Here is a 22,263-nt window from a genome sequence, read left to right as displayed (position 1 = left end):
CGACGGCAGCCCCCTCCCAGTCCACACGATAGAAACAGCACGGGCAACGGCCTGCTTAGTGCGGTGAGGCTCAGCGGGGGAAACAAATTCACAAACCAGCGGTTCTTCGCTTTAGGAGAAGCTGCCTGGTTGTTCTCAGAGCTTCATCTTCAAGATCTCTTCAGATTGCACATTCTTGAGTTTCCACTAAACGTATCATTGTAACCCTCCTATGGTATACACACACACTTTTAATCGGGGGGTGTGGTTACTAAAGGGCCGTTCCCCCGCACACCCATTTCCACGAGGTCCCGACGGCAGGCAGGCCCGCCCGCTACTGTCCTGGCTGTCAGCCCAAACCCGTCCCCCAGAGACTTAGCCACAAAGGCCACATCTTGTGAGTGGTCTCGGCTGAGCGGTTCACTATTGCGGGCCCCCCTACAGCTGCACTCGAGCCGTGCGGAACCGGAAGGCAGACACCCCAGCTCACAGCCCCCTTTCCTGGGCTGACCTCAGGGCCTCCTGCCAGCAGTTACCCTGGACTTGCCACCCCTCAGTTCCTGGACGAGCCAAAAACACCAGAGGTCACGGCCTCATGGGGATGGGGAGGCCACCAAAGTCAGCACCCTGGATCCCAGACGGCACTGAGACTGGAGTTAGGCTGGCTCCACTGCCAGTGCCCCGTGACCCCAGGCAAGTGGCAGCACCTCTGAGCCTCAGGAGGGCCACCCAAAATGAACATTTCAATGCAAACATCTTTAGAGGCTCTTTCCAGTTCCAATGTGCTACTACTTTGCGAAACGGCGACTCGCTCATCCACCGGCAGAAAGTTAACTTTCTCCTGGCCCGTAAAGTAAAGAATTTCCCACAAGTCACAGCAGTGAAACTCTCCTGGCAGCACTTTTTCTGACACTTGTCAGTCAACAAATGTCACCAGGCCTTCTATGCACTCAGCACCCTCCAGGATCTGCCAGTCAGAGCCCCGAGACTATCTGGAATAAGTTTTAAATCAGGACCGAGCACAAAACAACAGATGCCCCCAAATACGCAGACCCCTCCTGTGTGCTGGACCTGCCGACCTCCTGCTGCGCGCCTACTCTGTCTAAAAGCACGCTGGTCCAAACCCACTAAGCTGGTTTCATAACGCATGATGGGTGTTTCTAACTTGGGGCCACAAGGAAGACCCTCAGCACGCTGGTGCCACGGAGAGCACGGCCAGAGTCAGGCTCCAGCAGGAGGTCAGCGGGAAGGCAAGGACACAGGGGCGGAGGGTGCGGTGAGGGCCCCTGGTCAGGCCTGGCCCCACCATGCCCCCGCCGGGCAGCCGGACTGACATGAGCCGCCTGCCCCCGCCCCCCCGCAGTGTCTCTGGGGCTCCCCAACTTCAGGCCACCTCGTCTGGCCTGTGCTCGGGCTACAGCTCCCAGGAGGCCTCCCAGTCCCAAGGCGCCCCTGCTCCCCGGCCTCAGGCCCGTCGACCAGTGCCCAGAGCTCCGCCTGGCCCAGCACCTGCCGTGTGACAGACAAGCGAGTGGGGAGTGACGTCCAGCTGGCCGGTCAGGAGGGCTCTAGCGCCAGATGCTCTCGGCTGCAGGGTGACGGCGAGCTGCTTCCACCTTCCTGGGGGCCCAGGACTCCCCTTTCTGGTGCGTTTCCCTGGAGTCACCCCGAGGGATAAGGATCCCCGCCACCTGGTACTAATGTGCTCATGAAACCTCAAAGACAGGAAACAGCCGCTGAGGGACATGAGAGGTGAAATCTGGTAGTCGTTTCAAGCACAAAATAGATTTTCTAAGTGCAAAAGGGTTAACTGAAATCCTACGGAGCACCTTCTTAAAAGGCTTCCAAGATTTGGTTCCTACTCTGCGATTTCTGGGTGCCAGAAAGATGACCCCAAAAGCAGGATCCCCCCTTCAGAAGCACTAGATCCAAGTCCTTCAACGGGAAGATATGACTCCCACCCGCTGCACTTTCCCAAGATGAAACCTCCCTGTCTCCACTCCCAGGGCCTCCCCCACGCCCTGGGGCCTCTAATCTTTCCACCCCTGGGGGCTGGGGGATCCCGCACTGACGGCTGCCCCAAGGGTCTGCTTCAGACTGGCAGCTTCGAAGTACTTGTACTTCCAGGTCTCCTCGGAAGCACAGGCCCCTCCCATCCAGGGCCAACCCAGGCAGACCCATCCCCAAGCAGAACAGATGCCTGGTCGGGCCAAGGGACCCAGGTTCCGGGAGAGTCTGCGGTGCTGGATCAGAACCAGCCCCCCCAGGCCCCCCGCCCACCCCCGGCTCCACACTCCGCCCTGCATTCCCTCAACCCTGTGGGCTGCAGGGCCGTGGTCACGGGCTCACTGCAGCCCCCGGAGCTGCTCTGTGCCAGCGGCCCGGCCGCAGGGCAGGCCCTGCAGGGAGCGGGTGCGACCAGGCTGGGGGGCGGGGGCGGGCATGCGGGAAGAGCGCTGGGAGAGCAGCTTGGGGGTGCACACGCTGGCTCAGGGCCCTCCTGCCGCACGTGAGTCTCTCTGACCCCCACCCCCTGAGGCCGAGCAGGGCCCACGTGCAGGGCCCGCCTGGAGCAGGGCTGACAGGCCCGACCCCCAGGGGCATAGCTAGCGACGCCCGCCTGCCAGGGACCCCCAGCAGCACCTCCACACGCAGGGCCGCCGCGCTCGGAGGGCCGGATGGGATTTCAGCGGAGCTCGGCACCGGGAACGCAGGCGCTGAGGTTCGGGTCTCTGCGGACGGTGCAGGTGGAGCTCACTGCCTTTTCCTGAGGAAAATTCAGTAACAGAAACAGCCTGGAGAATACTGCCAATTACCTTAAAAAACCTTTTGCCGTAACTAAACAGGTGTGCATCTACGATGGGCTCACCCAGGGACAGACGGGAAGCAGCTCGCTGCGCTCTCAGTGGGTGGAATCTGTGGCTCTGGTCTCAGGGGGCAGAGGCAGCCCAGGGCCCCGCGGGCAGGCCCCTGGCGCCCAGCTTGCCCCGGCTTCCCTCCAACGGCCGCCGCCAGCCCTGCTGCCAGGAACGGCAGCTGCGGCGCCTTGCACTTCACTCTAAATTGGGAAAAATTCACCTGGGGGTGCAGGAGGGAAAACACCCACAGGCGCCTTTTCACACCACTGCTTCTCGCTGTGTCTGACAGGTGAGAAAAGCAAGCCACACAGACGACGTGCTTGTCTCCCGGCTTTGACGCTGCCGGTCACGGCTGCACCTGCGGACACCTGCCCACTTCCTGCCACCAGATCCACATCACCTCTGCCGAGAGCGAGGTGGGAACCCCACACCCCCAGCTCGGCTGGCACGGGCTGCTGCCTGGCCAACCCGGAGCCGCCTGAGCTGAGGTGACGCGGCTGTTCCTCGTTAGGCAGGAGCTGCTGGCAGAGCGCGGGCCTCGAGCGAAGCCAAGTGCCCCTAAGAGCGGAGCCAGCGACCACGGAGGAGGGCAGAGGGTATCACTCCCCACGAGGCCCCCAAACACCCGACCCCGCTCAGGCAGCAGCCCCGTCTCTTTCACAAACTAGAAGGGGGAACTTGCGGCCAAGAACCAGAATCGGTCACGGAGCTAGCACGGCTCTTCCCTTTCTGAGTCAGAGGTCCCAGGGAGCTTGTCTTCCAGGAAGGTCGTCCAAGGGAGAGGGTGGGACCACCCGCCCTCCTGGGGGGACCCGGCTATGTCTCCCGCCCAGGCAACGAGGTGGAAAGAGTGGACCACGACGGGTGATCTTCAAGCAGACGTGGACGCAAAACACAGAGCAATGAGTCCCTTCATGCCCAGCCACCTGCCGGTCTCAGGACGAGGCAGCCGTCAGGGCCGAGACGGAGGCCTCTCCCTCTCCAGGGAGCGTGGGGAGAGCATCCCTCTGGACCAGGGGACAGGCGGTGAGGAAGCCTGAGCCTCTCTGCGAGGTGCCTGGGCCCCGAGAGCACGGGGTGGTGAGGGGTGGATGTGCCTCTGGAGTCCCAGGCAGACAGCCTGAGCCATCTGGATTGGGTACCGTCCCCAAGGGAGAGGAGAGGCTGCCGGCTAGGTCAAGGGGCACACTCTAATCAAAGGCTGGCTTTACAGTGAAAGGTTTGAAAATATCCACAGACCGTGGCAAAGCCAAGAGGGAGAACAAGCCATTTCGAGAGCAAGGCCAATAAAGGGAGTGGCCCCGGCCGGAGACCCAGCCCCCACTCCAGCACAGCCCAGGCAGCGGGGAGGCCCGACCACCCGACACGTCTCATTGGCTTTGAATGTGAAAAAGGTGAAACAGCTCATCAACAACTTTTTTATGCAGATTACGTGTTGAAATGACAATGTTTCTGGATACTGGGTCTAATAGATTATACCGTTAAAATGAATTTCATGTTTTATCTTATTTTTAAATTGTTTTAACTTTCAAAAATGTGACTTACTGGAAGATTATAAGTTAAATATGTGGCTTGAATTATGGTTTCATCGGACAGCACAGACTTAGAAATCTGGACTCTCATGGTGGCTTGGTGGCTCACCTGATGTCTAGCTGGTGGCAACTGAGGCAAGCTCCCGGGACTCGGATTTCTTTCTGAAATCAGCCCAACTTCCTTCACTGTTAAAGAAGAGCTGAAATGCCATCCACACCCACTAGGAGAGGCTGGCCTCCTCCTCTGGCTGCTGCCGCGGGGCAGAGCGGGCTGTGCACTGCACGAGGACAGCACGCCGAGGGAGAAGGCCCTGCTCACGTAGCACGTGAGTAGATCCGTGGATTTGTTCTTAGAGATCTTGGCACTTGGCAGAAGGTGTCTAATCCCAGCAAAGTGAGTAGTTTACAATGACTTTGCAACAGGAGGAACGAAGCATCTTGAGGGGCCACTTTTTCTCATGTGTGAGAAAACTAGCTGGGCTCCGGTCATCCCTCCCCGAACCTGCGGCCACTGGAGCGCCACTGCTTTGCTGGCTTGGCCTCCCTCTGTGTCACGCGCCTGGTGCCCGCACGCGAGCCTTAATTTACAAAATGGGATTGGTGTCTGGTGCCCAAGAGGGTCAACAACCAGCTGGGCCTGGGCCGCCCAGGGTGGGCCACTTACCCTTTCGCTTCTCCTCTCGTCGGGTCTACCTCCTGCACTGGTGGGGCTGGGTGCCGACCGGCCGCCGGCAGGGCCCGCTCCGGCCTCCCCGTGGAGGTGGACGGCGCTGACGTTAGGAGGAGTGACGGCCGAGGCTGCCGAGGAGAGCGGGATGGCTGGCCGGGGGCTGTGCTGCGGGGACCCGATGGCGGGCAGGCTCTGGGCGCGCAGAGGCGACACTGCGGCGGTGGGCCGGCCCTGCACCTGGGCCGGGTGGGCAGCTGGGAGAGAGGAGCAGAGAGAGCAGGGGGAGGTGAGTCTGCAGCCGGCGCCCTCCCGCCCACACCTCTGCTGAGTCTCCAGCCCCAGCCGCAGCCGCAGGCGGGGCAAGGAGGCCTCTGGGCAGCCGGCGGCCCCCGCCCCACCAGGAGCCGGGAGGCGGCCTCTGAGGCTGCCGCAGACGAGGCCCTTCCCAGTTTCTCGGGTCTTTGAACTGGTGTTCTATGCTGTAAGAAACCAGTACGCTCAGGAGGGTTTCAGAACCACCCTGTTCGGCCCTTCGTAGACCTGAAGCCCGTGCAGGAGCCCGGAAGAGGCCCAGGGAGGCCCTGGGCTGCCGGGCTCCACTGCGCGTGAGAGGACCTCTGTGGACAGCGCCACCCCGGTCAGCCTCCACCCGCAAGTGGAGCGGCCCAGCCCTCGGCCGCCACGCCCGCTGCTCCAGCTGGGACAGTGGGGGCCGTTGTGTGAGGATCCACGGACCGATGGCTCACCGTCTGCCTCCCCACTCCAGCGTAAGCTCCACGGGTGGGACTTTCGTGACTAATTCACTAACGTGTTCCAAACAACTGGAACAGTGCCTGGCATGTAGTACATGCTTAATAAAATTCGTTCGGAATGAACGAGTCTTTGAGAAAGGAGAACCCTGGCTAAAACATCTCTACAGATTTCCCAGAACTGAACGGCTGGAGAAGAAAACAATACTCCATGAGAGAGAGGCATGGCTCACAGCACAGACTGGTGGCAGGGTCGGAATCCACGGCCCTTCGGTACAATTCACACTCAACCTCACCCGCCCAGCAGGACCCAGACACACGCGGCCGACCCATCACCCTGCTGGGCCTGCTGGTCAGCGACGTCAAAGCAGGCGTGGGCTGCTTGAGGACGAGCGTGGACACGCCGTTACTCCCAGTCTCTGCCCCTCCTCTCCTCTCTATCCCATTGTTTCAGTAGCTCTGGAGCCCCCAGATCCCGCTACCCCGCACGGGTCCACTCTGCCTCCCAGGACCAAGGTCCAGTGGTGCTTTAAAGAGAGCAGGTGAATGAGTAAGTGACCTACCTTATCATCCACTCTGTCCTTGCCTTACTCTCAGGCTATCACTTCCCACTTCCTGGATGGAATGAACGCTGGAGACTCCCCCAGCGTCAGGGCAACCTCTGTCCAGACCCAGCCCCTCAGCCTCCAGGGTGCAGGGTCCCACGGGGCGACCCTTCACCCTCACTGACACCTCCCGCACCCCATCTCTCCTGTCCTCGACTCCGCCCCTCCTATAACTGACCCCCTCCTGTCTACCGGCACCTCCTTTCCTGCTGCCTTGACCCCTAGGTGCTCGGAACAGTGTCCACATGGCCCTTCCTTCCTTTTCACTCGACTCTCTGACGGGCCTGTGTTTGGTGTCTGCTTGTCCTCTGAGGCTTCACAGTTATGGCGAGTTCAGGTTTGCATTTGTGGCTGTGATTCCGACTCACACGAGGGCCCATCTTCCGTCTGGGGGACCCCGCCGTGATCATCCTCGAGGATTCTCTCTCCCGGCCTCTGCTCTCTGCTTCTGAAAGTCGTGTTAGAAGTCATCTGGAGCTCGGCGTCCACCCCGTGTATACTTTCTTCTTGCTTCGCCTCTGCTCCATCTCTGGACTAGCTCCTCTGTGGGGCTTCTGGTGTGGACAAGTCCATCTCAGCTGTGTCCAGTCCAGAGCGTGTGTCACCCACAGAGGTTTCGTATTTAAATATATGTTTCCTTTCCAAAGTTTCAAGTTGCTTCTGTCCTATCCAGTGGTTTCTGATTCACATCCATCTACCTGCTGTTTTAATTTTCTTCTTCGTAATACTATTTTTTCTTTCTTTTGGTGGGATGGACATTATTCCTTCCTTTTCCTTTTGGAGGAGCGGAAATGTGCCGATTTCAAAGCCTTCTTCGGTTCTCCTGCCCGTTCTTCAGGCTGCTGGCCTCTGTGATGCAGGACTTTCCCACGAACTGAGTGCAGGCTTGCCCTGAGCGTGAGTGTCTCGCTGCCCTGTTTCCTCTCTTTTATCCCCTCCTGCAGTTTTGTTGCTGCTTCTGCCTGGCCTCTGGGACCTCCCCTCAGAACCAGGTGTAATCGGGTGGCTTGAGTCTGGTCCTGCAGGAAAGGTGCAGATCTAGGCCTCAGGCCAGAGCCAGACTCCAGCTCCAGGTGGGGCTCCATTCCGTCCCTCATCCCAGGCAGGGGCTCAGTACTGACCACTCCCAGGAGGGGGCTCAGCCCTTAGACCAGTGCACCTGGCCTGGATCCCTGACGCCCTCCAGGGGCTGCCTGTCCGTGTTCTCCTGCAGGAGGGGAAAGCCGGCCACCACCACCTGCTTCATCCCGGAACCCAGGAGGCCAGCGTATCAACTCTTGTGTTCCATTCGTTTACATCCAGAGTATCAAGAACCAACCAACCTCTCTGTGTTCAGAGCAGAGGGGGGTGGGATTTCCACATGAATCACTCTCCCAGGCTTCCAGGAGTCCTCCACTCACTTCTGTCTCCTGAAATACGGTTTCTCACCCCATCGTTCCATCAAATGTATCTGGACAAGATCAATTATGACTCCCCTGTCACCAAACTTAATGGACACTTTTCTGTTTTCAGAAAAAGTATCTATCAATCTAGCCATTTGTCTTCACACCAATATCACACTGATTACTGTGGCTTTTTAATATGTCTTGAAATCAGTGTTAAGCTTTCCAACTTTTTCTTTTCAAGGTTGTTTTGACTATTCTAGGTCCTCTGCATGCCTGTATGAATCTGGGAACCAGATTGTCAATTTCTACCAGAAAGTTGGGTGAGATCTTGATTGGTATTCCATGGAAGCTATAGGTCAGTTTTTGGCGAATAAACACCTTAACAATACCGTTTTCTCACTCCTGAATAAAGTATACCTCTCTACTTATTGAAGACTTCTTTCTTTCTTTACTTTGCAATATTTTGGAGTGTTCATTGTGCTGGTCTTACTCATCTTTTGTCAGATTTATTCCTAAGTAATTTATATTTTTGATGCTATTAAAATTGGTATCATTTTTTAAATGTCAATTTCCAATTATTCATTGCTGGTGTAGAGAAACAAAACTGACTTTTGTATATTGATCTTGTATCCTGTAACCTTGCTGAAACTAATTCACTGTCTCTAAAAGAGTCTTTGTCTGCGTCTGAGTGTGTGTGACTGTGGATTCCTTAAGGTTCTCTATGTACAAGGTCACGTCATCTCAGACACAGATGGTCTTCCTCTTTCCTCTCCCATCTCCACACCTCTTCCTCTGCCTTGACTAACTGCTCTGGCTAGAACTTAACAGCACAATGTTGAATAGAACTGGTAAGAATGGACATCCCTAACTGGACCCTGATCCTGGGGAAAGCTTTCAGTTTTGGGGTTTTTCTTAATTAATTTTATTTATTTTTGGCTGTGTTTGGACTTCGTTGCTGCACCCGGGCTTCCTCTAGTTGCGGCGAGCTGTGGCTTCTCTTGTTGCAGAGCACAGGCTCTAGGTGCGCGGGCTTCAGTAGTTGTGGCGCATGGGCTTAGTTGCTCTGCGGTGGCATGTGGGATCTTCCCAGACCCGGCCTCAAACCGGTGTCCCCTGCATTGGCAGGTGGATTCTTAATCTCTGTGCCACCAGGGAAGTCCCAGCTTTTAGTTTCTCACCGTTAAGTCTGAGGTTAGCTGTGGGTTTTCACAGATACCCTTTAGCAGGCTGAGAAGCTCACTTCTCTTTTCTCATTTTCTGAGAGTTTTAATGTGCAGACGTGGACAGCGCAGCAAAAAAACTTGAGTCATTTGACGCACGTCTTTGTTCTGAATCCTACTCTAATTTATGTTGGATTTTGTCAAAATTTTTTTCCACATCTACTGAAATGATCACGTTATGTTCATTTTTGAGTTTGTTAATACACTGAATTGTATTGACTGTCAAACATTAATCAAAGCTTAAGTTCCTGGGATAAACTCTACTTGATCAGGATGTATTATCCTTTTTACTTATCGCTGTATTTGACTTGCTAAAATTTTTACACCTATGTTTTGAGTGATACTGGTCTGTAGTTTTACTTTATAATGTCTTTGCCTGGTTTTGTTATGAGGGTAATGCTGGCTTCACAGAAAGAGTCAGGAAGTGTTCTCTCTTCTTTTCAATTTTCTGGAAGAGTTTCCGTAGAATTGTTATAATTTCTTCCTTAACCAACAGGTATAACTCATCAATACAGCCACTTAGGCCTGCAGTTTTCTTTGTGAAAGGTTTTAAACTAATTCAATTTCTTTAATAAACAGAGGTCTATCCAGGTTTTTTAGTTCACCTTAAGTTATCAATTTGTGTCTTTTAAGAAATATATCCATTTTGTCTAATTTGTTAAGTTTATTGGCATAGAGTTTTTTAAAATAATAACCCCTTATCATTCTGTAGAATCTGCAGTGATGTCAGTTTTATTATCCGGGGTACTGATAATTTGTGTACCTCTCTTTATTCGTTATCCAGCTGTCTAGAGGTTTATCAGTTCTGAATTAGCTTGGATCCTGACTCCGTCCGTCACCTGTTAGTCAGGCAGCCTCAGGCAAGTCACTTCATGCTTCTGAACCTCATTTTCTCTTTTGTAAAACAAAGAAAATAGAATCTGCCCTGATGGGTTGTCTTTAGTATTTAAGATTGTAGTCTGCGTGCAACGCACACATCTCACTTAGGGGCAACAGCTCAGTGTTCACTAATTCGGTGCTCATGGAAACCTTACAGAACACCATAAAACCATAGGGACTGCGAGTAATGGGATCAACTGTGTGGCCTTCTAATTTTAACTGATTTTATATTTAAAGTATTAAAATCTGTTTTCTGTTCACAGCATACGGTTGGGTCTTGTCTTTTTTTTTTTTCGTAACAAGCTCTGAATTCTCCTTGAGGCTATTCAGATGATTTGTATTTAATGTGATTATTTACACGATCAGGTATAAACCTACATTTTACTACAGGTTTTCTATCTGACCCATGTACTTTGTTCCCGTTCCCCTCTTTTTACACCTTCTTTTGGATTAATGGAAGTTTCTGTGATTCTGTTTTATCGCCTCTGTTAGCCTGTTTGCTGACACTCTTTGCTTTGACGTTTAGTGGTTGCCTGCGTCTCTAGTTTATGGTCACCTACCTACACGTCCTCACGCAGCACACGAATAGACAAGACTCCCGACAATGTGCATGGTGCTTCTGGGCCTCCCCTCCCACCCTCTGTGCAACTGCGACCACATACTTTACTTTTATATACATTTTTAATCCCAAACTGCACTATTTCTATTTTTGTTTAAACAGCCAGTTTTATTTTAAAGATTTTTAAATAGTAAGGAAAAAATCTGATGCATTTATCCACGTAGTTACCGTTTCTACTGCTCCTCATTCCTTTGTACAGACCCGTTGCCAACTGGTGTCACTTCCCTTCTTCCTAAAGAACGCTGTTCAACATTTTTCATAGTGTGGGTCCATTGGTGATGAAATCTTTTAGCTTTACTGTGTCTGAATGATTCTTTATTTTGCTTTCATTTATGAGAGATTTTGTTTGCTTTTTGGCTGCACTGGGTCTTCGTTACAGCACGCAGGCTTCTCTAGTTGTGGCACACAGGCTTAGCTGCCCCTCGGCGTGTGGGACCTTAGTTCCCCAACCAGGGATCGAACTCCTGTCCCCTGTATTGGAAGGCAGATTCTTAACCACTGGACCACCAGGGAAGTCCCGCTTTCATTTATGAAAGATACTTTTACTGCGTATAGGATCCGAACTTGACAGATTCATTTCTTTCATGATTTATTTAGTTTCCTACTGTCTTCTCACCTGCAGAATTCCTGACAAGAAATCTACCTTCATCCTTATTTTTTCCTACTTCACATGTATTTTTTCTCTTGCTACCTTTAAGGTTTTCTTCATCACAGATTGTGAACGATTTGATGATAATTTGCCTTGGCGTAGTTTTCTCCACGTTCCTTGTGCTTGGGATTCGCCAGCTGTCACTGATCTGTGAGTTTATAGTTTTCATCAAATTCAGAACAACTTTGGTCATTATTTCTTCAAATAATTTTTCTGTCCCACCCTTTTCTCCTTTAGTTTGGGGACTCCAGTTAGAAATAGATTTGGCCACTTGAAGTTGCCCCATTGCTCACTGATGCTCTTTTAATTTAAAACAATTCTCTTTTATCTCTGTTTCATTTTTCATGGTTTCTATCACTATATCATCAAGTTCACTAATATTTTCTTAGCAACGTCTAACCTATCGTTAATGCCATCCAGGGTATTCTTGATCTCACACGTGTAGTTATTTCTTAAAGTTTGGTTTTGGTCTTTAAAGTATCTTCCATGTTTCTGCTTACCTTTCTGAGCGTACTGAATGCAATTATAACATCTGTGTTAATATCTTTGTCCGCTAATTCAAACATCTGTGTCAGTTCTGAGTCAGCTTTCATTGACTGGTTGGTTGACCTCGTTGCGGTGGGGCATGTTTTCCTGCTCCTCCCCACGCCCAGTGCTTCTTTACTGCCATCTGACACAGGTGGGACGAGAGCGATGCTGCCACTACCAGGCGAGGCCCCTCTGCACGGACGGCCCGGTGCCCTGGGAGCCGGCTGGCGGGAACAGGCACCTTCCAGCTGCGTATCTGCAGACACTGAGAGTGAGGACCCTTCCTGTCACCATGCTCCTGGCTCCGTGCGTTCCTCACACACACCTGCCTATTAGTTCTCAGCGTCCTGGTCCAGGGATGCTCTGTACCCGCTGGGCTTTTCTCTCTGTGCAGATCCCTCCCCACGGGGGCTCGGTCATCCAGACCCTCGTCTCTGCACCACCCCTCCAGGGCACCTGCTGGGCTCACCTTCGCTACCCTCACCATGCCAATGCCCGGCCTTCTCTCCAGGCAGTGAGCTGGGATCCTCCTGTTTGTTCTCATCTATCATGAATCACTGTCCTTAGTTTTCTAGTATCTAGTGTCTCACAAACCACTGTTTTATATATTTGTCTGTTTTTTCAGTTGTTTCTGATGGGAAGGTAAATCCTGACCTCGTTACTTTATCTTAGCTGTGAGCAGAAATCTAGCTTTATCCTTTGGATACAAAAATCTGATTACATCTATTATTTAAAACCCTTCAGGAGCCCTGCTGCCCTCAGGATAAAAGCTGAGGTTCCCTGACACAGGGGAAGAGAGCCATCCAGCTCTGCTCCCTCCTGCACTGGGCCGCTCAGGTCCTCAGGCCCCGGCCCTCAGCTGGCTCCAGCCCCTCCCGCACTCCACCACTCACCCCTGCACGCTCAGCTCCACCGCTTTAAGACCTAAAGTAAACTTTGCCTCTGCAGAGAACCGCCACCGACACGCAGCTTCTCCTGCCTACCTCCGTCTCAGTCACATCAAATTAGGTCAAGTCACCCCACGTAGAAACCACGGTCTCTCTCCTCTCCCTGCTCTGCCCGCTCATCCCTCTGCTGGACTCCCTTTCTGCTTTGTCGGCCCACATACTTCCTTCTCAGTCCTTTAAGAAGCAAGGCAGCATCACCTCTGGAAGACGGTTCACAGGCCCCTCTGCAGCTGCTCCCACTTCCTCCCTGGTCTGAGTGAGGTACCCTCCCACTCCGTGCATCTTAGTACCTGCCAGGCCTCCACCCCAGTGCTTTTCAAATTCCACTGAAAGTGTGTGTTTCCTCGTCCTCCTCTCTGAGTGGGGGCAGAAACGGGTTTCTGGTTCTTCTCTGTATGTCTGGACCCCGGCAGAAGCCCCGGGTGCCCAGCTCTCCTCCAGTGCTTTTTGCTGATGAGTGAATGGCCGTACAGGGCTCTTGCCCCCCGGTGCCATGGCCAGTGCAATCGGGCCTTTGTTCAACTGCCTGACTTTGGCTCAGGCTGAGAACACTGACGAGGGCCGCTCAGGTGCCTGGGCTGGGGTTTGCGGAAACGGGCAATCACTGCAGTGCTGTGCTGTCAGCAGTGTGCTCTGCCCTCTAGATGCAGAGTGAAGTGCAAAGTGCCGTGGGAACTCCATGGCATTTAATTACTGAAATGATGGGGGGAGCCTCCTGTAGCCTGGCTGTGGCAACACAAGCATGGGGACAAGCCCTGGGCTGGGACGCGCTGGGGAAGCCGTTAAACCATCCTGCACCTCGCTCTTCCCACACGTAAAATTAAACAGATGGAAGAGCACGCCCGTCACCCGTGGTGGTTACCATGGTGATCGAGGACAGACACGCAGTGTTGTTCTGCCCTGGCCGTGCCAATTTCTTTTATTCTGCTCTCGTTCCGTTCCATAAATGAGACGGGCAGGTCACGTTCTGCTTTGAATTGAGGAGGGTGCTATAACGGCGGGGCACGGAAAGGCCACTGCAGGGCACCTGGTGCAGAGCCAGGGCAGCCATGCTGGAGGCACGCCCCAACCGCTCGGGGTCACCAGGCACAGGGAAATGCGTGAGGCGGGCTGGGTGAGTGGATGAGAGGTTCACAGGCAGAAGGGACCTGGCTTGGGACGCGGGCTGCCCAGAACCTGCTCGGGTGCTCCCAGGGCCTAGGAGACCAGCATCTCGGTGCACGTCTCACCAGCCATGGAGCAGCAGTCAGGGAGTTCCCGGGCTCACCTGATCATTAGGCGCTCAGTGGCTGCATCACAGCCAGAGGCTAAAATAAACACCATCAGCTGCTCTAAGCCAGGGCCAGCTGGAAGGTAGCGGCTGGGGCAAGAGGTCTGGCACAGATAATACTCCTGCAGAGACTCCTTTAGGACACAGACAGCTGGCTCTTCCCCAGGGCCCCGGAGGCCAGCTGCAAGAACAGACCTTACTTTTCATTAATTTAAGCAAAACCCACATATGAAGGACTATAGGCATTTACAGGGTCCCTGGGATGGCAGAGTCAGTCTTGGAGGCTCTACACCAGGGAAGTGCCAAGCCCACCCATGAGGTTTCCTTGTTACAGATCCCACTGCTGCTGTTTGGGAACACCACCCAGCACGAGGCTGAACACCAGGCACCAGAAGTAGGCCCTGCACCTACGGATGACCGGGCACTGGGCACAGGAAGTCCACCCTGTACCCATGGATGACCAGGTACTGGGCACAGGAAGTCCACCCTGTACCCATGGATGACCAGGTACTGGGCACAGGAAGTCCACCCTGTACCCACGGATGACCAGGCACTGGGCACAGGAAGTCCACCCTGCACCCATGGACGACCGGGCACTGGGCACAGGAAGTCCACCCTGTACCCATGGATGACCAGGTACTGGGCACAGGAAGTCCACCCTGTACCCACTATGACCGGGCACTGGGCACAGGAAGTCCACCCTGGTCCCCTGAAAAGCTGGGTGTTTCACCACCACCTTCACCCCCAAAAGGGACCCAGGGGCCCCTCAAGTTTTGTCCTCTGAAAGGAAGCCACATTCAGGATGTCTGCCCAGAGTCCAGGCCGGTGCCAGCACCTCACCCGCCAGGCGTGGACGAGCAGCACCGCCCCCACCGTGGCGAGGGCGGATTCACAGACGGACGGGAGCCCCACATCTGGAGGCCGGTCCAGGTCAGCCAGGGCCACAGTGGACCAGCGCCCACGACACCCCTCAGAGCCACAGGCCAACCTTCCCCCCTAAGCCAGACCCCTCTGGGCGCCTCTAGGTCAGGGGACGGCACCGGCAAACTGCACTAGCAGCCCTGCCCCTCCCAGCTCTTCCACACGGCCCCTGTGCCCCCTAATAGCTCATTATTTTGTCCCAGTTCTGCAACCCCAGCCCTGGGGCCAGACCACTGTCACCTCTCACCTGGACAGCAGCACCTTGCCAGTCCCCAAGCCAACTCTTCCTCCCCACTGTGCCCGGGACGTCTGGTAAAGCGTCACCTCTTGTTCAGGAGCCCTGGGGGTTCCCGCGGCCTGGACCAGAGCTCGGCCCTGACCGCTGGTAATGAATCTCATTCACCTTGCTGACTCCGTGCCCTGCGCGCTCCAGGGCTGTCCTCTGACAGGACGGTACCGGCGGCTGCCCTGAGCACGCACCACGCCCACACCATCCCGGTAGGAGGGGCCCCAGCGCAGGACCCCCGCTGCCCCCCGGCCCTTCAACCCGCCCTGCTCGCTGCCCTCACTGCACCGCTCCAGCTGGAGGACAGGGACGCGCTTCTCGCACTTCTGTGCCTTTGTTCCCTCCCCCCTGCCTGGGTGCTACAGGCAGCTCCGCCTGGGACCGACCGCCACCGCCCCGCCGCCCTAAGGGCCAGTCCCGGGGCTGAGAGCAGGGCCGGCTCTGAAACGCTGGGCTTCCTGCCAGCGCTCAGCAATGCGTCCCGACAATGGGGGGCGGGGGGCGCCCGGACACCCGCCCCCCTCGTGTCCCTTGGCCGCGACTGGGAGGGACTGTGGCCCCACTGTGCTGAGTGTCGTCTGGGCTTCTCACACCGAGGAGGTGCTTTCTGGAGACTCCTAGCGGGCCGTCTCTGGCTGGCCAGAGTCTAGAAAACAGTGTACTTTACTGCTCTAAAGAATTTACATTTATTATCCTTTAAGCCTTACTTTGAGAAGAAGAGAGATGACTTCTAAGAATGAGGCTGGGGTGGGAAAAGGAATTCTGTGCCATCTAAGTGAAATTCAGCGGTACATTCTCCTGTCCTGGGTCCCTTGTCACTACACGGTGACAATGTTGCTGGTTCTACGTGTCGGAAGGTTACTGGCCTGGCTCCCAGGAGCAGCATGTGAGCCACGCTTAGCAGCTCCTCTTAGCTCACTGCCAAGCTTCCAAGCAAGACGCACCAACCCCTCTTCATGCCTGCACCATCCACCCCACACTTTCCGTCATCTCCCGCTACACTGGGAACCACCTGGGTTCTCCTGAATTCTGGTCAGTCTGCCTATTGGTGAAGCCGCATGAAGGTGAAGAGTCGACGGCCATCACTCCCTCCAGCCTCAAAGCATTTCAGGAAGGGACCCTGTGGATCTGTCTCATTACCAGCTCTGTCCTGGGGGTGCTGCCTAATCGGGAGACCCCCTTAGCACCTGGCATTTGGACGTAAGTGACCCACAGCGGCTGACGAGGGTGCCCAGAGGCGCCAAGGTAACCTCACTGGTCCACCCAGTCCTCTGGCTACATGAAGTGTATAAACACCTGTGAATTCTCTACTCCATTCCAGCGGCCAGAACAGGCTAACATGATTAAGTCAACACATCCTCCAAGATTAGCAGAAGTTCATGATTACGACGGGCCCTTCCATGGACTGCTCGAGACCTGGGCCAAAAGGATGTTCATGACTTCTGACCCTGAGACCACCCTCCTCAAATTTTCCAGCAGAATGAGGCCCGTGGGAGCCTGCTACATACCGGGGGGGCCGGCGCTCCGGGCTTGGCTGGCCGCCGGCTGAACTGAGTGCCGCAGACAACTGGTCAGTGCGGGCGAGACTGCCTGGTGCTGGGCCGGAGCCTGGGCCATGGTGAGGGGGAGGGCCGGCCTCAGGGCCGTGGCCGGGCTACTCAGACTCCCACCGCCTGGGTGAAGCGTTGTGGCCATCCCCTTGGCCAGCGGAGACCCTCCGACAGCGTTATTCCGGGGTGGCCCAGCCCCACCTACAGGAACCCTGAGGAAGTAAACAGAATGAAGTCAGGGGAGGGCACAGATGCAACCACGCCACACAGGCCATGTGGTCCGGGGACAAATCCTGAAGCACCACCAAGAGAACGCCTGCAGGCATGCGATGCCCAGAGCTCAGGCTGGCAGCAGAGCCCCCTGTACAATGGCACGGTCTCTCGATGCGAATATCTGAGAAACAGCAAGAGAACCCTAAGAAACAGAAATGATGCTAATCACATATTTTGTTCCAGAGCCACTGCCTTGATTTAGTCTAACAAACAGCTGAGTGTCCCCAACACGTGCAGAAGGAATGGGCTTGGACGCATCTGGCAGGCGGCAGGCAGCAGGAAGCAGGACCCGTCTCCCTCCGGACACAGCTTCCTGGCTCTGGGGCCTCCAGGAAAGGGTGCAGACAAGCCCTGCGCTCCTGACGGACGCCGGGGAACTTGCGGTTTCACCCATACTTTCCAGATGAAGCCGGTGTCGACAGCCCAGGAACACAAAGGAGCACAGGACCCCGAGACGGGCTCTGATGGTCTGTTCTGCACGTGCCGGTGCTGAGCCGTGCACCAGCTCTGAGCATGTGGGTCTGGGCTGGGAAGCTCCTGGGGTCCGGTTTCAGGGATCAAATGCCTTCCATTTGTCTAAAAGCCGGGAAAACGTCCCTTCTGTCCCCTCAGGATCTCAGTCGTGAAACCCCAGAGCCACACGTGGGGGAGGGCAGGCACTGCCGCCGGGGTCCGGGGCCATGTGGGAGGGTCCCGGGGAAGCAGAGCCTCTGCGGAGCAGCTGTGGGGAGAAGGGCCTCCTCGTCCAGGGCCATGGGGCCACGGGGCTCACAAATGGTGGGCCTTTCCAGGAGGGACCGTGGGTGGCGTGGCTCCCCTCCCCGCTGCTTCAAAGGTGCGAGCCGGTCCGTCGTCAGTGCAGGTTTGGGCATTGTTCAGTTGTCTTCCTGGAAGTCTTGTTCCAAAGAGAGCAGAGGCCCGGGGGCAAGCCTCCAGTGGACCTGCGTGTCCTGGGCTGTGAACCAGGGCTGGGTAATCCAGGGTTCCACCCTGCAGTGGACGCTCCCCTCCATGGAAACATCTGACAACCCTGGGTCATCTCTAGCGAATTTTTTAACTTGCTTTTCCGAGGTTATAAAAACTACCAGTAAATTTGTAAAACACAGGAAATCACAAAGAAGAAAAGAAATTAATCACACATAATGTTCTGCTCAATAATAATGGTTAACTTCTGGGAATATGTAATCTTGCCTTCACGTGTGTGAATGGCTTGTGCTTCTCGCACACACACCCGCTGTACTCACACGTGCACACACGCACATGCATTCACACATGCCCACGTGCCCACAAGGTCCCGCCCTGGGATGCCCGCCCCCGTGTGCAGCTGCCACGCGCGGCTCTACCCCTCACACCTCACCTGGAGACGGGCGTCACGTAGTTCCCCGGGAACACGCCCGAGAGCCCCGTCCGCAGCGCTGTGCCCTTGAACCAGCCATCCCGACACTTCTCCAGCACGCGGTACGTGTCGCCCTTGCGCAGCTCCAGCTCGTCGCTCTTCTGGGGCTTATAGGCATAGAGCGCCAGGTACCTGCGGCAGGAGAGGCAGGCCGGTGAGGGGGCGCAGCTGGGATCAGCTACCAGGAGCGACGGGCAGGGAAGGGACCGAGCTCCCCCGGTGACCCAGCAGCCACGGCCCCCACGCCCTGCGCTGAGCCAGCCGGCGGAGCGCACGGTGGCCACACGACTCGCCCGAGGCCCTGGAGGACCTGCCAGACGAGATGGTGGCGCCAGCTCTCTGGGCCCCTGCTTCATTCTCTTCTCTCTGCTTCATGCCTGACACTCTGGGCAAGAGAAAGCCTTCGGGAAAACGGGGCTGAGCTACGCAGCCCCGGGCTGGGTTTTCCTTGTTTCATCTCACCTGCTGCTTACTCATCCATCTAAGCTGGAAGAGACTCAGGGGCCCTTTTAAAGAAAAGGCAGCCCAGTTAGGGACTCCTCAGATCTGTGGCTAATTGAAATCCTGCTTTTCTTTGAAGCCTCTTGGAACAATTTAGTGGTGTGAACCCTGGCCTAGGGCTTAGAAGCTGCGCCCTCAGGCACCAGCTGTAAGTGCTCTGCTACCTTGGGGCTTTGTGGACCCGGTGAGTTTGACCTAACGAGAGAGTGGTTTCAGGCAAATACACTGCTCACGCGATCTGGGCAGGAAAAGTGGCGCGGCTTTCACTCCAACAGGGAACCAGATGCATTAAAAGACATTTGTTTTGGCCGCACCACGCAACATGTGGGATCGTAGGTCCCCGACTAGAGATCGAACCCGCGCCCCCTGCAATAGAAGCACGGGGTCTTGACCACTGGACCGATAGGGAAGTCCCAAGCTGCATTTTTAAGAAGTGTGATCTCCTGGACAGCCTACCAGGATGTGTCTGGTGGGCACACTGCCCCTCCCGGGCTGGCTCCTGAAGACAGGAGCTCACCGACCCCCAGAGCACCCTCCTGACCCTGGAGGCCCTTCTTAGAAGGTGACGCAGAGATGGGACACAACTCACTGGGGTCAGACGAGGAGAAGGGAGGCCCCCTGGCTCAGAGGGGCCTTGGGAGGAAGAGGCTAGAACAGGCGGAGAGCCCCGCAGAGCACAGACGTCCCGGCTGTAAAATTCAGTAAAATGAGATAAACTAAACAAAACCCACGCCACTTGGATGCCCCTGCCCTGCCAGGCGAAGGCCTGGCCTCACACTACCCTGCCCCCCTGGAGTGAGAGGATGGACTGGGTCTTAGAGACAAATCTGACAAGAGGAAGGACTCGGGCCCTCGGGGAGGGTGAACGAGCCCCCATCGGGAGGACCTCCTTGTCTGGGGTGAAGATTCACGCCAGCCACATGACACCAGGCGATCAACAAAGAGCTGGGTGTCATCCTTCTACTTGCACGTGTGTGCTGCTCGGGGGCCTCTTGGAGGGCGAAGAGGAATCTCTATAAACCAACGTCCCGTGAAAACTGCGTTCACACCCAGACTGCCTCACTGGGGGGCAGGATGGGGGAGAGGATGGGGGGATGGCCGCTGGGCTCGTCCTGGGGGGCTACAAGCCAATAAGGATGAGGCCTGCTCTCAAGGAAACAGAGTGAAACACAGGTCTCACTCGTCTGCCACATTCTGCCCCTCGGTGGTGTGAGAACAGTCTTTCTGATTCTGCTGCCGGTGACCCACAGTGGCCAGGGGAACGCCAAACTGGGGGACATGTGGGCAAGCGTCATGACTTGGGCAACCTCCCTCGAACCCCTGGTCTGTGGGCTGAAGTCCTGCTGACTGAGGGCCCTCTTCCCAGGCTCCTGTCCCACGGGACTGCAGGGTGGGCGACCTCGGGGAGGGTGTGTGTGGAGAGTGCAGGTTCCCTTCTCCCGTGAGGAGTCCTGGCAGCTTGTCCTTCTGGGGCAGATCTTTTGTCCTCAGCTGGGATCCTGGCAGGTGGCCACCTGCTGCCCTGTGGCTGTGTCCATCTGCTGCTGAGGGAACCCAGGGATCCACCCAGAAGAGGGTATGTGTGCCTGTCCAGCTGAGGGGACCCAGCAAACTGAGGTGCTCCCGAACACACACGCACACTCCTGCCTCAGGACCTTTGCACCTGCCCCCTCCACCTGGGGGCCCCTCTCCCCTCTCATCTGCCCTCCCCCACAGCGTGCTCCCCATGGGGTAGAGGCTTTCATGTCCTGTTCGTCCTCCACTCCAGGGTCTAGAACAGTGTCTGCACCAGGCAGGTGCGCAATCAACATTTATGGAAAGAATAAAATAGGGACTCTGGTTTTGAGACTAAGATCAAGACTGTTGAAGAAAAAGGGGTGTGTGCGGTCGTGTGTCCATGTGCATGTAACGTATCCGCATGTGCATGTATGCGCATGTGTTTATGTGTATGTGTGCACGTGTTTGTGTGTGTATGTACTTGTGTGTGTGTGTGTGTGTGTGTGCACTGGGAACGGTTTCATCCAGCCCTGAGTTCTGCTGGACAAGCTGGGCTATGAGGATAAGTGGGGGAAGCGGGCTCTGAGTTTCCTCATTTGGGGTCCAAGCACACTGCTGGGACCAGAAGGAGGAGGGGTGCCCTGGGAGGTGCTCCCAGGAGGACAGAAGGAAAGGCAGAGGAGCTGCTCTCCAGAAAGGAAAGGGAAGAAGCGAACAGAAGCAGAGGATGGATGACACAGGTATGGGTCCACAGGGAGCTAGGTCCAGAGGGAGGTGGGGGGCTGGAGGGACGAGGGGCCCACATGGGAGCTGAAAGGGCGTCTCTTAACAAGGATACCCACCGGTGTGCAGCCCCGGGGGGGTCAGGGACCCTCCACCAGGGCCTGGCAGGTGGCCTTTTTCTTTGCCCCCACCCACCCTTCCAGCCCCTGGGACTGGGTGACTTCAGGGGCCACCTGCCATGGAGCTGTGGACACGGAGGCTCCTGCAGGAGGGGGCGCCGTCCCTGCCGGGAGAGGACAGACCCCGGGTGGCGAGCGTGAGGCTCGGGGGTCTCAGCTGCCCAGGGCGGGCCCCCCACCCCCGGCGCAGCATCCGCCAGCACCCACCTCTACGGCGGAGTCAACTCAGGTTTTCAAAGCAAGTGAGTGTCAGAGACCTCGGCAAAGAGCCGACGAGCCGTGTGTGTGTCTGTGATCTGGGGAGCGGCCGTGAGATGACAGAGCAACGTTTCCGGGGACGAGGTGATGGTCTCTCTCAGCATTCTGGGACCCCGAGCCATTAGGGAACAAGGTCTGTGTTGACTTCTCAGCATCTTCCCATCACACAAGAATGAGCATTCTTCAGACCGTGGGCCTCGAGTCACCTGGATTCAGCCTTTAAATCAGAAGAGGCTTCTTTCAAAATCCCACTGGTACTTCAGAGAAACACACCACGGGTCCTGACGAAGTCATAACGGCAGAAAACGGGCAACTGAGGCGAACCTGGCGGAAACCACCAGCCGACTCGCCCGGCCTGGACCAACTGTGGGCCCCGCCGCGGCCGGAGCGCCAGCCTCCAGGACCACGGGCTCTGCTGAGCCACGTCCTGAGCGAGTCTGCAGGCAGACTGGATCTATTCTGCGTCCCGCCTCCTCACGTGGGACGCCCAGAGTCTAACAGGGGGAAGCGAGGTTTCCTTCCCAGTTTCAGCTATTTATTTCTTGGATGCATACTGGTTCTGGTGCCCCTAATACATACTGGTTCTGGTGCCCCTCGGGCGCTAACCACGCGGGGGAGAGGGGCTTACTTCCAAGGATGCCTTCAGCCCCGGGGGAACGAGGCGCCCTCCTCCTCCAAGTCATCAGAGTCAGAACTCTGCCCTACCTTGTTGGCGGGGAGCTGTTGACGGGCAGCTGCGCCCATGGGGCAGCGTGCAGAGCCCCACCCCACCTCGGGTGCCATGGGCCG

The 22,263-nt window shown here is 55.9% G+C and overlaps 1 protein-coding gene across 1 annotated transcript in view; it reads right to left on the bottom strand.

The window, feature by feature from the left end:
• Window positions 1–22,263, bottom strand: part of SH3RF3 (SH3 domain containing ring finger 3) — a 213,866-nt gene that overhangs the window by 30,208 nt on the left and 161,395 nt on the right. The window contains exons 9-11 of the mRNA XM_032652281.1: window positions 18,278–18,448; window positions 16,606–16,859; window positions 5,034–5,293 (exon numbers count right to left, since the gene is read on the bottom strand). Of these exons, the coding sequence (XP_032508172.1) occupies window positions 5,034–5,293; window positions 16,606–16,859; window positions 18,278–18,448 (685 nt within the window). The remainder of the gene's footprint in view (window positions 1–5,033; window positions 5,294–16,605; window positions 16,860–18,277; window positions 18,449–22,263) is intronic.

The sequence above is a fragment of the Phocoena sinus genome, chromosome 13, assembly GCF_008692025.1.
Source record: "Phocoena sinus isolate mPhoSin1 chromosome 13, mPhoSin1.pri, whole genome shotgun sequence".
Classification (NCBI taxonomy): Eukaryota; Metazoa; Chordata; class Mammalia; order Artiodactyla; family Phocoenidae; genus Phocoena; species Phocoena sinus.
The sequence above is the reverse complement of the archived record's forward strand: the minus strand, read 5'-3'. Positions and strand labels throughout refer to the sequence as shown.